The sequence below is a fragment of the Pseudophryne corroboree genome, chromosome 3 (assembly GCF_028390025.1).
Source record: "Pseudophryne corroboree isolate aPseCor3 chromosome 3, aPseCor3.hap2, whole genome shotgun sequence".
Taxonomy (NCBI): Eukaryota; Metazoa; Chordata; class Amphibia; order Anura; family Myobatrachidae; genus Pseudophryne; species Pseudophryne corroboree.
Window position 1 is genome coordinate 637420755 of NC_086446.1, and position 14914 is coordinate 637435668.

Genomic DNA, 14914 nt, shown 5'->3' on the forward strand with positions numbered 1-14914 from the left:
TTTCCAATTCCCCATTTCCCCTCTCTGACCACCACCTGCTTTCCTTTAACCTATATCTCTCAACTTCCCCATCTCTACCTCCCAAGGCTACAATCACTAAGCGTAACATTGAGGCTATTGACACCACATTCCTTTCCTCCCTGTTTGACTCACTTCTCTCTCCTATTCTCTATCTCTCATGCCCTGAACAAGCCACTTCCATATACAACACATCCCTCACTTCTGCTCTTGACTCTGTTGCTCCACCAACCACTATTCACCCTCGCAAATTAACACCTCAACCCTGGCACACGAAATGCACCAGATATCTGCAAAAATCACGCTCTAAGGCAGACTTCCTCCATTTCAAACTTATGCTCTCATCCTTCAGTGCTGCCCTTTCTCTTGCTAAACAGTCATACTTCAAGAACCTCATCTCCTCCCAGTCTTCCAACCCCCGGCGCCTCTTTGCCACTCTCAACTCACTCCTCTGCCCACCTCCACCTAGTCTCCCTTCCTCACTCTCTGCTCTTGACTTTGCCACTTACTTCACATCCAAAATTGACTCCATACGTAAGGACATCACATCACACCAGACCATCAGTAACCAGCTTTCTCCCATCCCTTACCACCCCTCCCACCAACTCTGACATCTTTCTCCCATGCATCTGGAGAGGAAGTCATGGCCCTCATTCATTCCTGTCCCCTCACCACCTCCCCACTTGACCCTATCCCCTCCCGCCTCCTCCGCTACCTTTCTCCTTCTGCTTGTTCAAATCTTTCCCACCTTCTCAATCTCGCCATCTCATCAGGCACTGTCCCCTCTGCCTTCAAGCATGCACTCATCTCTCCTATTCTTAAAAAACCTACCCTTGATCCAAACACTCTCTCCAACTACCGACCCATCTCTCTCCACCCTTTTGCCTCCAAACTCTTTGAGCGTATTGTCTACAACCGCCTTATTTCCTTTCTTTCCTCACACTCACTACTTGACCCATTCCAGTCTGGCTTCCGTCCTCTCCACTCCACTGAAACTGCCCTTACAAAAGTATGCAATGACCTCCATGCTGCTAAATCTAAGGGACACTACTCTATACTTATTCTACTTGATCTCTCTGCTGCTTTTAACACTGTGGACCATCCTCTCCTACTGCAAATCCTTCACTCCATTGGTCTGCGTGACACTGCCCTCTCTTGGCTGTCTTCCTACCTCTCTGACCGTTCATTCTCTGTCTCCTCTCATGACTCCACCTCCGCCTCACTTCCACTAACTGTAGGTGTACCCCAAGGTTCAGTCCTTGGTCCTTTTCTCTCTATATACATCCTCTATAGGTAAGATAATTAGTTCTTTTGGCTTCCAATATCATCTCTATGCTGATGACACCCAAATCTATCTTTCCTCTCCAGACCTCTCCCCTGCTCTCCCCACTCGTATCTCCAACTGTCTCTCTGCTACCTCTTTCTGGATGTCCCAGCGCTTTCTTAAACTTAACATGTCTAAGACTGAGCTGATCATCTTCCCTCCCTCCCACATAACCTCACCTCCTACAATCTCATTATCTATTGATGGCACTACTATCTCCTCTAGCCCCCAAGTACGCTGTCTTGGAGTAATCCTTGACTCCTCCCTCTCCTTCAAACCACACATTCAGCACCTCTCACAAACCTGCCATTTTCATCTAAAAAATATTTCCAGGATCAGACCCTTTCTGACCCAGGATGCTACTAAGACTCTAATCCACTCACTGGTCATCTCCAGACTGGACTACTGTAATCTCCTCCTGACTGGCATTCCTGACAAACAGCTCTCTCCACTCCAATCTATCCTCAATGCTGCTGCCCGGCTCATTTTCCTCACCAAAAGCAATACGTCTACCTCTCCTCTCCTACTAGACCTTCACTGGCTCCCCTTCCCTTTCAGAATCCATTTCAAGCTTCTCACACTCGCTTACAAAGCCCTCACCCACTCCTCTCCCACCTACATCTCTGACCTTATCTCCCCTTACACTCCCACCCATCCTCTTCGCTCTGCTAATGCACGATGACTCTCCTGCCTACGGATTACTTCCTCCCACTCCTACCTCCAAGATTTTTCACGTGCTGCACCACTTCTCTGGAATTCTCTATCTCTCCCCCTCAGACTATCCACCTCTCTACAAAACTTCAAATGGGCTCTCAAGACCCACTTCTTCACCAAACCCAGCCAAATCTCATCCTAAGCCTCTGTTCCACATTCTCTATGTACCCAATCTGTGTCACCCCTGTCTGTCTACCCCTCCCCTTTAGATTGTAAGCTCTCACGAGCAGGGCCCTCTTCCCTCATGTGCTTATCCTTTGCCTTACTTTAATAATCTCCAAGTGTACCACATCCAGCAGTCTTCTGCCACCTGATACTTATTCCAGTGTCAACTGCTGATGTAACTGTTTATTTACCCTGTACTTGTCCTATACTGTCATCAACTGTAAGTTGCTGTTTTTCCTGTTTGATTATTTATGTACTCTGTAATTGGGCACTGCGGAACCCTTGTGGCGCCATATAAATAAAGGATAATAATAATAATAATAATAATAATAATAATAATAAATAGTCTTTGTGGGAATTGAATAGCTAAGGTGGCTCAGTGTTGTCTGTCATATATCTGCATTAGATTACAAAATCCTTCCACATATTTACAACATTGCACCATAGAAACACCTGCACCCAATGGCTATAGTACTGCATGCCAGGTTAACTAGAGTTTCAAAAGCATTCCAAGCTGCAGCCACCAATATCGTTGAGTAATTATCCACTGACACAAGCATTTGAGTGGCTAATTAATAAAAAGCTTTGCAATGTCTCCCTATTAAACTGAATCTACAAGATAATCTATTGTTCAACTGGGATGAAGATGAGCCCCAGAAAAAGGAGGCTAGCAGGCTTTCTGATTAAAATGTGATTTCCTTAATTTATAGATGAAAATAAAATCTATAGAAAAAATAATTTATTAGGACTATCATTTAAATATGCCAACTCCAACAGCCAAGCACAGTTTTAATCTACCACCAGGATGATTTTCTACTGAGGATATTTTGTAAAGTGCTAACAGATACTGTAATTACCATTGGACATTTCAGCTGCTAGCCAAGCTTAATTTGAAGGCTTCCCAAAAGCATCAGTATGATTTCCCGGTGGGCAGGATGTCGGATGTCCATATCCTGACAATGGCATCATACCTGCCAGAATACCAACAGCAGGGCAAGCGCAAAGAGTCCCCTTGCGGGCTTACTGCACTCACTACACTGCGGGCTTGGTGGATCATTGCGCTCTCCGCAGGATCTATTCCCACTCTATGGGTGTTGTGGACACCCACGAGTGGGAATAGTCCTGTTTTGCCAGGATTCCAGCTGGCGGCATGTATCGGCTGTCAGGATTTCTGTGTCGGTATCCTGATTGTCGGGATCTCGACAGCCAGCAAATTGAACGAATCCCACCCCAAAGACCAACTCTATTCAGAAGAGTCTGACCTAACTTACTCCAATTTAATCACAATCCTGGGTACCTCAAATAGCATCACTGTTGCAGCCCAAAGAGTCTCCATAGCAGAATTGGCATTTTCTAGATATAGGGCATGAATGCATTTTTCTAGATATAGGGCATGAATGCATTTTTCTAGATATAGGGCATGAATGTATTTTTCTAGATATAGGGCATGAATGTAGCTATATTTTCTCCTCCACTCACTACAGCTAACCAGTTTTTCACAGTATTTTCATGTCTAGTAATACATTATTTCACTTAGCTATGGTTATAAAGTGAGGAGTAATCACATGATCAATCAACTGACATTAGCATTGACTAATTACCGTTGATTAAGTATATTTGTTGTATTGTAGTAAGAAATAACGTGTTTTTAAATGTGTCCATTATAATCAATTTAAGAAGAAAAGGTTACAATCATGTAAGCTGATTCTGATGTATTCCCCACTCTGTGTGACTTTATTTACATGCTGTTATCATTGTATTTTAAAATTAATGGTTAAACAGATTTGGCCTGAGCAGCATTAGTAAGCTGCAAAATTTTATCGTCTGGTTGTGGCTCATGTTTTAATATGCTTAGGTATTCAGATTATAATTTCAATGCTAAACCTGAGTTTAAACAGACATTTTTTACAGCTCTTCTTCAGAATGAAAAATTAATTCTTTCTCAATCACATTATCAATGAACAAGCTTGACTAGACCAAGGTTAAGCAGCATGTGAAAGAATTACATAAGAGGATCCTTGCTTCTCCAGTAACAGATGCTTCCTATAATTCTGATATACTGTACAGGAGGAAAAAGTTTCATCTATATTATCAAGAATGAATGAAGTGTAAAGTTCAGCTATAACATATATAGTATTATATTACTTATTGCATTAGTATTGTTGAAGTGTTGTCAATCTATTTATTGAAAAGTGAGCTTCCATGATAAAGGTTACAATTAAAATGCATAATGAGCTAATTCAGTAAGGATAGCAAATTCTGCTAATCAGCAGAATTTGCTAATCTTTGGATCGCATGCTGGGGGCTGCCCATTGCTGGGCAAGGGCGCCCAACATGCTATCGGGTGCCTCTACCCCTTGATGAAGCAGAAATTGTGATTGCCTCACAATTTCTGCTTTATTGTAAAAAATCTTGATGCCTCCTGCTGTTGCAGCTTAGCAGCGGCCGCAGGAGACCCGTTGCCATCTTACCCATTGTGGTGGCTGCGTGTGATGTCACACAGCCACCGTGGTCATGCCCCGTTCACGCCGCACTGCCCACCATTCACAGCGCTCCACCCCCACAATGCTCCATCTCCTCCCTAGAAACAGAGCATTGCCACCCCCGCACCGTGACCACCTCTTCCTGATTGTCAGGCAGAGGCAAACGCATTTCCTATGGGCCCCCCCCCAGAAAATGTAGACGCATGCACAGGACGGGCGCTGCGCATGCGCCCGAATCTTTTCAGCAAAAATTCTGGTTGGATAGCACAAGGCGACCCTACCTGAATTAGCCCCTATGTTTGGATCACTTACGCAATGCTTCTTATGATTGTCTATATACTGTATATGTTCAACCTTTTCATTTCCTTGTATTCATTTTTCATTATACCATTTATAAAAGAAAGAAACTTTTACTCCGTAATGTAACTATGTATGCCATGGATGTCTGTCTGTATACTGTAATTACATGTTCAACAACGGCTAATGTTTAGATGACATCATATGGTAATATTTGCCTGGCAACAGAAAAACAAAGGAATTGATGTCCTTGTTGTTGTTGTTGTTTGAATAAGCCTTCACTACCTTTAAAGTATATTTTAATTTTATTGCATCTTTCAAAAACATGATCGGTGCCTCTCTATGTTTGGGGGGGTGAGCTGCCCCCTTGCCCCCCCCCAGTTCCGATGCCTCTAAACAGGGCCGGTGCAAGGTTTCTCTGCACCCTAGGCAAAACTTCTGTCTACTGCCCCTTCCCCCTACCCACCCTTCAGATGAAAGGCATGCTGTGGCTCTCCCACACCCCCAGTTTGTTGCATGGCTGCTCTCTTCTCCCCATCTCCCCAGTCTGTGTGGGTGCCTGCTACTCTCACCCCCCCCACTCTGTTAAAAGTCTGCTGTCCTATCCCCCCCCACCATCTGTATGCATGCTGCTGCTCATCCCCCCCAAACTGTGTGCATGTCTGCTGCTCATCTCCTCCCCCCCCCCCCCCCTCCTCCCCTCAGTGAATTCAAATGCAGAGAGTACACTGTGCAGCCACTACCTGCAGGCTGTGATGCAGAGTTGGGACTGAGTAGTCTGTGAAAGAGCCTGGAATGAAGAGCAGTGCTGCATGTCACCCCCAGCCAGGACTCCAGGAGCTGCCACAGTTACTGCCTGTGCCTTGTGGAGGTGGAGCAGGAGGCTGCAATACAGGAGCTTAGCAGTCACGGCTACTGTAAGATACGAGTCCTGGGAGGATTGCAGCGGCTGTGAAAGATAGGACCATGCTACCTTTTTCAGGCAGCTGTAGCAGGCCGCCCCCTCAGGTCCCGGCGCCCCTAGGCAGCTGCCTAAAGCTGCCTAGTGGAAGCTCCGGTCCTGCCTCTAAATGTATGGTCTTTCGCCTGACTGCACATCGCTCCTCCTGTGCATGATTGGCGCTTCTCTATGTTTGGGGGGTGAGCTGCCCTGTTGCCCCCTGAGTTCCGATGCCTCTGCACATAACCAAATCCATTAGTATAGTCAAATATATACTTACGTATATAATATGTTTTGATTGATTGAAAATCAGACCTCAAAAAATGAACCAAAATCATGGGCAGTACGAATGGTGTAATGGTTAACATTACTGCTTCACAGCACAGAGGTCATGTGTTCGATTCCCACCATGGCTCTAATTGTGTGGAGTTTGCATTTTCTCCCTGTACTTGTGTGGGTTTCCTCTAGATACTCTGGTTTCCTCTCACACAAATATACTGGTAGGTTAAATGGCTACAAATAAAATTAATCCTAGCGTGAATGTGTGTGCGTGTACATGTGATAGAGAATATAGATTGTAACTTCCACTGGGGAGGGGAATAGTGTGAATGGCCAAAAATTCTCTGTAAAGCACTGCGGAATGTGTGCGCTATATAAATAAACTCTAGTAAATAAATAATAAATGAAAAAGTAAATAAGTTTAGGTTTTGCACATATCTTAAACATTGTTTTTATGGTATATAAAAAAATGTGAGGGTGTACATGCTAGTAGTGTTATTACCGTTGTACAGTCACTGAATTATTAAGCATTTTTACACAGTATTTCTATCTAGTGTCTAGTCCATGCCCTCAGTGCATGTGGGTACCGTGTTTTACTAAACTGTATAAAATATATTTTGCATTTTAATGCCTAAAGTTACTTTAATACAGAATCTTCCAGCAAAGAAACAACAAAAACTGCAAGCTAAAATACAACAATATTGTGCTTAATAACTTTAATTCACCACAGCCAATGTGCCAAAACACAAATAAAATTAATTGATAAACTGCAACTTATCAGAACCATAATCAGCATTACTGATTAGACACCCATAAAACAAGAAATTCTTCATAAAAAAAAAGAAAAAGAAAAAAGGAAACCAGATTGCAGTTTACACTTGACAGCTAAGTTACTCTAGTCATGGGCTAATTAAGTGTAATAAAAGCTATGCAAATAAAATACATACCCAGTATATATTAAATGATCATTAAAATGGTTCTGTGAAAAAAATCATGGAATAAACCTCACTGTCATACTGCAAATGTCATAAACAAAAGTTTCATTAAATATCACATACTGTATGTAACCCAAAAAGAACGCACATGAAAGAAGCCCACAGGAAAATTGTACCTGGAAAAAAAAACATTGTCATAATGCAATTTCCCTGTTGTTGTTTTTTTCAGTGTGGATTTTTTTTCTGGTAACCAATTAACCACTTAACTGGTGTGGCAAGATGATGTGACCGCGCCACCCCACTGTGTCCCCCAGTTTTTGATGAGGAGATCCGTTCTGCAGATGTGCATAATATAATATTGGAACTTTTTTAACTATATGAGATAAACATTTAAAAAAAAAAACAATGTTATGAACGGTTTTGAAGGGAAATGGTTTAATCAGCAGCATCATATATTGTGAAGGGCAGGGTTGAATACCATAATTGATAGGTTGCTCAACTATCAGGGTGTCAGGGAGACTACCACTATTTCAAAGAGTCTCCCTGATATTCAAGGAGAGCTGGCAAATATGAGCAAATGAAAGGCAAAACAAGACAGTGTCATTTATGTAGGATTGCGTAAGACAACTAATTTGCTATTGTCCTATTTGAAAATAAATGTATTAGAATTTTTGCCTGCCCCAGTACATCTATTACTTATCTAAAATTACCTCCTAAAATGCATGCTTAAAAAGAATCAAAGACAGGTTGGAAAATTGATGTGCTGTGTATCTGTGATATTTCCTTTATGCATCTAGGGTTCCTCCAGGCTCCTTACAGCTACAGAACATACTGTCTTCACTTCTGAAATGCAATGCAGATTCATTCAAGCCCCTGGAGACTCCAGTGATTCTGACATGCAGCACAGTTTTCCAAAAAAGATGGAGGAAACCAACACAGATTAGTTCATAAATTGCACAGAGCAGATCTATGGTTACATAATTAACATGCTGAGACCTATAATACTACAAAAATAGAGGACCTAAAAGCATTTGGCTAATAATATTAGTGTTTGCTTATTTATTGCTTTAAATAAAGATCATTGTCCGTATCAGCATAATGTATTGCTTGAACTTAATTTTGCGCTGAAAGGGCAATTGTAAATTTTGCCACTATATCATAATTTGGTCACATATGCAAATGTTAAAAGTAGGCTTATGGTATTGGATTGACCTGCATTTTAGATGTAGCAGACATTTACACATTAATGGGTTGCATTTACAGCCTGAAAGACAAATTAACATTTCCAATTAGGAGCTAAAAAAAAAAAATATATATATATATATAGGGATTTCCGAATGTGCTTACCGTTTCTACTTTCTTCATCTATAGCAACTATAGTAGCTGGTGGACCAGACCTGGCAAGTTCACAATCTACAAGCAGTGGGGAAAAAGAAAGAGGAAAAAAATATTAATTAGCTTAATGACTGTCTCATTATGTTAAGTAGTTAAGGAATGTTGCTGGCATGGCTTCTTAAATAAAGATGGTATTGTTGAGATCCAGACGGAACTGAACACAGCAATGTAATTTGAATGGCTGCACAGAATGGTTTCACAAAGTCTGCTTGTATTGCCACAGTGCTGCACTGAACATAGAGAGGCATTTAGCACACCTGGGCACCTAAAAATGCAAACAACAATCAACAGCCACATCACAACATAGAATTGGTCACACGTAACACCAAAAGCTATTGATGCACTTACAGCAACACTACGCCTTTCTCTAATTTCAAAAAAGCGTTTGTTCCTTCATATGTAAATAGAACTTTTGAAAACATGTATTAAACCTCTCTCTGAAGTCTGAGACAGGCATAGTTGTGAAGTTGAAGTCCTTCAGGACTAGAAGGATATTATGGTAATTTAACACGAAAATAAGAACATAAAGAGATGACTAAAAGGGAACCATTGTAATTAAAGCTTTGCAACAAAAACAAATATAATTGAAATTTAATTGTGATCAAAAGGTTCTAATTGAAGCGAGTGAGCAGAATTTGAATAATGTTATAAGTAACAATGAATATGAACAACAGACAAGCAATGTTTAGGACTTTCAGCTTTTAGAGATCTTACCCTCATATTGCCAGTCTGCAGTCAAAAGTATATTCATCAAAGGAAGCAGAGAAGAATTATGAAAGAAAAGAAATGAGAACACAATCATTCTTTTATAGACTTCACATGCAAACAGAATAGAGTATAGGGATTAGCAGAGAATTGTTAAAGAGTGGAATACAAGGTGTAAAGTGGTTAATTCCTATCATGTTGTTCATCCAGTCAAAACAAAATCCTCATACTATCTAAAGAGATGTTAGAAAGACGTGCAAATCCCAACATGCTCAGTCACAATTTATATAAAATTGCTGTCTATTTAAAAAATAAAAAACACCCACAGCAGCAAATCTGATATTAGCTTCCATTAATCTGGCCACACAGGAGTGCTGAATGCAAATATGTGATTAGTTACTATAGGCAGTACTATTTTTCTGGAAAAATAGGTTCAGGAACTTTGGGTCTAGGGGTGGAGCTAAGTGATAGATAGACGATAGATAGTTAGATAGACAGAGGGCACTCAAAATTGACTTTAAAATAAAATGTATCTTATAGAAAATATATTTTGACCCAGTTCCTGGTTCATGATGGATAGACATCCATATAATTACCAATAAGCTTCAATAATAAGTCTACCTATTTTACATATTTCCCTAAAGTGGGACTGTGCAGGAGGGAAACTAATATTGCCATTTAAGTCATTTCATTAACGTAATTGTGCATTAAGATATCACTGCATTCATCACACCAGAATTAATATAATGAATGTATAAAGTTCAGCAGAGCTTAGAAAGTACGTTCAAATAACAGGATAAACTATTGTAAAATAATGAACAGCACAAAAGCAAACCAGTTCCACTGGGCTAGGAATAGATATGTAACACAAACACACAAAATGATTCCATTGTGCTTTACAAACTTCACTAATCAAGTTGGAGAATCATATAAATGTAAGAATAAAATAGGAAAAATATATTTCATATTGGTGCTATGAAAGGAAAGTACAGAATAAATAAGTGTATATTTAGCAATGTATTATATTACCAAAATACAGCAGAGCTTCTGAAAACCCATAGGGGCTGATCATGGGTCAGACACAGCCACGCCCATGTGTGCATATTTTGATGCTGCGACTTTATGCTAATGCTGCCACTATTACTGAGAGGTGGGGGAGCAGGTGCTAACTACCTGGGCCCCCTCAGAGTACATTTGCCTTGCTCCGGAAAAGGGGGTCCCATCTCCTCCATGGCACCAGCTTCTCAGTGACCGCTTAGAGAAGATGGCACTGCACAATGAAAACAAAGACTCTGGCACTTTGTCAGAGTATTTGCTCTCTAGTGCACATGCACCATCTTCCTGAATATCACAAATATGATTGCACTGGCTGAGGAGGAGGGACCCCCTTCCCACTTCCTTAAGCAATAAAGGTAAGATGCTGATGCCCCCCTCCCTTGTGGGGAATAATGAATCCCTTGTAATATACTGTATGCAGTTTTTGTAGGAGTTGTGATCAGGTTACTTCCCCTATAGTACTTGGGCCTGGGGCTGCTCTTTAGGGCTCTGAATGCTGCTACAAAGCACATACAGTATGTGATGTTCAGTCTTGTGTACAAATGAGTTAGGGCTAAGATGCCTACTTTGAGGCTCTTCAGCTGCTCAAATTTTACTTGATGCATCTGTAACATAGTAACAGTTAGTGAGGTTGAAAAAAGACAAGTTGTCCATCGAGTTCAACTTTTGTTTTGATCCTATACTGTTATGAATGTAACCAAAGTATACCAGTAGTAACTCAATACAGTCTTTTTTAAATGTTATATCCCTGTATATCTTTATCAGTTAGAAATGTATCCAAACCATGTTTAAACTCGATTACTGAGTCCGCTATTACTACCTTCTCTGGCAAGGTATTCCAGATCCTTATTGCCCTTATTGTGAATAACCCCCTCCTTCGTTGGGTAATTAATTTTTTCTCTTCTAACCTCAGAGAGTGTACACGTATCCTTTGTATGGGTATCCTAATAAACAAATCGCCTGATAGCTCCATGTTGGGTATTACATTTTTTCTCTTCTAACCTCAGAGAGTGTACACGTGTCCTTTGTATTGGTCTCCTAATAAACCAATCGCCTGACAGCTCCATGAATTGTCCCTTTATGTATTTATATACATTGATAATGTCTCCTCTTAGATGCCTTTTTTCAAGTGAGAACATATTTAACCTGGTAAGCCTCTCCTTGTATTCCAATGTCTCTAACCCCCTTATCAATTTAGTTGCTCATCTCTGAACTGTTTTGAGCGCTAAGATATATTTTTAATATTGTGGTGTCCAAAATTGTGCACAATATTCAAGATGTGGCTGTATCAGTGATTTATATAATGGTATGATTACACATTCCTCCCTTGCCTTAATTCCCCATTTTTATACAGGCTAAAACCTTATTTGCTTTTGTTGCTGCAATCTGACATTGTTGACTGTTGTTACATTTTTTAATCAATGTGCATCCCCAGATCTTTTTCTGAAACAGTATCTCCTAATAACTCTCTCCATTTAATTTGTAGGATGCATAGCTATGTTTAGTTCCGAGGTGCATGACTTTACATTCATCTATATTAAATCTCATTCTCCATTTAGATGCCCAAAGTTTCAGTTTAAATAGGTCATTTTGTAGGGACTCTGAATCCTTGTCTGAGTTAATTACCCTACTTAGTTTAGTATCATCTGCAAAAATTGATAGCGTGCTTTCCAGGCCAATCCCTAGGTCATTAATAAATATATTGAACAGTAGAGGCCCGAGTACTGTACATGATACCACAAGCATCACTATAGAAACTTGCATCAGCCCTATGCTAGGTAAAGATTCTCTGTCTGTGTGTGACCTCCACAATTACTGAAAACATGTCACAGGAAGCAGCTTTGTAGCTCACATTCATTCCATGGCAGAGGGTGCTTGTGGATGCACAAATAGACCAAGGAATTACTTCCGGTGGGCGGGCCATCCAGCATGGCTGCATTTTAAGTCACCAAGAGCAGAAAATCCCTAGCCATCCTCCTCTCCTTCCAAGTTTGTTGGATTGTTTTCCTACGTTTCTGCCCTCCTACATCTAGGGAACTGAAGGATACCTTTTTCTGCATTGGAGCTTCACATTACCCTGGTGTCTGGCCATCAATCCTGAAGGCCTCCATGACTGCCACGTTGTTTGGCACGAACACACTGAAACCTGTGTTACTGCCTCGATACTCCAGCTGCGGAACACAGACTGCCCTAAGGTACCTGTTGCACTCTGGTTGTGTAGTGGGATAGAGGGTTGAATTTAGCTGTGCCCATTCCCGATGGATACAGAGCATGGTTGGCAGCTTGAACTCACATTTCATGTGTATGGCGGCTGGTGAGATTCTCTTTGGTTGAGGCAGCATGGTGTCTGCCTAGCCATTGAAACCGGCCTCTGGTATGCTGCAGGGAAGGTGGTTGGAGCCCGTGCTGTGTCTTGCCTGGCCAGAACCCCCACTCATCTGTGGCTTGCTGATTGTGGTCCCCCGGTGGCTGATTATAGCAGGATCTTCTAAGATAGAGCAGGTGGGGACTACATCTCTGCACTCTTACTGGCTCCCGAGGACAGAGGTCTGACACTCACTGTGTCCATTGCCAGAGTAAGCAGAGTGAGGCTGGTGGCTCGACCTCCCCTCTCCAGTGCATAGCAGATCATGGGATGCTGCGGAGCTGAAAAAGCACAGTGTGCATCCAGCCATTGAGATCGACCTCTGACGCACTGTGGCGGGGGTAGTGGGCACCCACGCTGAGCCTTTCCTAGTCTGAGCCCTCCACTCATCTGTTACTTACTGACTGGGGGCCTCTGGCAATGGATTACAGCTGGAGCTTCTATGATTGAGCAGGAGGGGATCACCTCTATGCGCTCCTGTCCACTGATTACTACACCAGCTTGCCAACAGCTACACGCTGAGGATTTGATTGGAGGGGGTTACAAGTGGAGTTAGCTAGCCCCAGACAACTTGGTGGTGAAGAGCTTACCTGGCTCCTCCTCACTGACTGACTGGCAGAGGGCTCCTTCTCTTTGGCTGAGGGAATCTGGTGCATAACCTCTCAGAAGAAACCACAGCTACCTGGGACGCCTGCTCTGCAGTGGCATTGGTGCTGCCTTCTGCTCCAATCCACCTGGCTCACTACAAATAAACAGTGTACTGCAGCGGAAAGGACACTCCAGGGTGCAGTGTTAGCTATACCATTGGAAGAGCAGTGAGACAAGTAGATTGTCAAATATAGTATCCGGGCTGCTGATTTACACAACTCACTCCCATGTCCCAGGTATTAACTTTGTTTGTCACCCCCTATTCCTTCTTTTAACACCATCATAATCATTTATCATTTATATCTTCCCTGCTATTTAACTCCTTACCTCCTACTGTGTTTTTCGTGTCCAACCCACCTCTCCTCTTCACCCCTCTCTTCTCCTCCCCCAACCCCACTAACGTTAATACTTCTCTCTTCTATAACAGTCCCTCAACTTATACCTCAGCTGCACAATCTGGGTTCCCTGGCTGGATACATCTGGTCTGAGATAGGATATTATTCATAACCCTGGCAAAAAGTGAACTTGAGTGCTAATAGGACAGGGGGAATAAGGAAAGTGGTGTACCCCAGGTTACATGGACCTGTTCCTTGGACAGCTCAGCTTTGTTTTACATTGCAGAGCCTCATTCCAGCACTAGTTATTAGCTAAGGGTTAATGATAGAGTATTTCAAGATCGCCATCTAGTGGCAACATGGATTTATTGCAGCTTTTCTTTATTTACAACTATTTTCACACATTTGTAAAGATATAGCTCTCATTACCTAATAATACCATTTTGGATTGCCATATGGTGGTGGTATTGTAAAACAGCATTATTTTTTTAACTTACTGTTAACCTTATAGATATAGCTCTCTACGTAGGCATAATTTGGATACATACTGTTTCAAGACATTAAATTGTGTCTGTACATCACATATATTATTGCCTAAAAATTGATATATATTGCTTAGGTCTGCAGCCATTGGCTAATTCCCATTGGTAATTCTCCCTTACACTCAAGCTTAGTAATTACTGCCATATTATGGACTGTACTAAGTACATTATGGTCTTTTTGGATCTAGAGGTATAAGAGGTATTCACATTGTTTTGCTTTTGTGACAATGTTCCATTTGCAGCACAAATGATAGTATGAGTTAGTATCCAAATTTTGGATACTTGGTTACACTGCGACCACATTCCTGCTGAAAATTGGATAGTCGGTTATGGACAAATACGTCCATAAAACTGTATCGGGCAAATCAAACCAATCAACTATAAATACTAGAATGTGTAAGAACAATCAAAATTCAGGAAAATCGAACACACCTTCACTCCCCAGATAAACAACTCTCCAGAGGAGGTGCCTGAAATAGATCTGCCACTGGATCAACCATCTCTCTCAAGAATGGCTCAAGAACTCTCAAAATTCTTGATGCCCCAGATAGATAAGAAACTTGAGAACTTACAAATTATTGGTCAAAAGCTTGATCATATCCAGAAGCTAGATACAACTCTTTCCAAACTGGAGGCAAACTCATCTAGACTCACTACAGTAGAACAAAGGATGAGTGACACTGAGGATCAGGTGCAAACTTTTCAACACACCT

The 14914-nt window shown here is 41.5% G+C and overlaps 1 protein-coding gene across 2 annotated transcripts in view; it reads right to left on the bottom strand.

Moving 5' to 3' along the window:
* PCDH15 (protocadherin related 15) overlaps positions 1 to 14914 on the bottom strand; it is a 2278876-nt gene that overhangs the window by 1736816 nt on the left and 527146 nt on the right. For both annotated transcript variants that reach the window (XM_063961739.1, XM_063961738.1), the window contains exons 3-4: positions 9265 to 9279; positions 8503 to 8568 (exon numbers count right to left, since the gene is read on the bottom strand). In XM_063961739.1, the coding sequence (XP_063817809.1) occupies positions 8503 to 8568; positions 9265 to 9279 (81 nt within the window). The remainder of the gene's footprint in view (positions 1 to 8502; positions 8569 to 9264; positions 9280 to 14914) is intronic.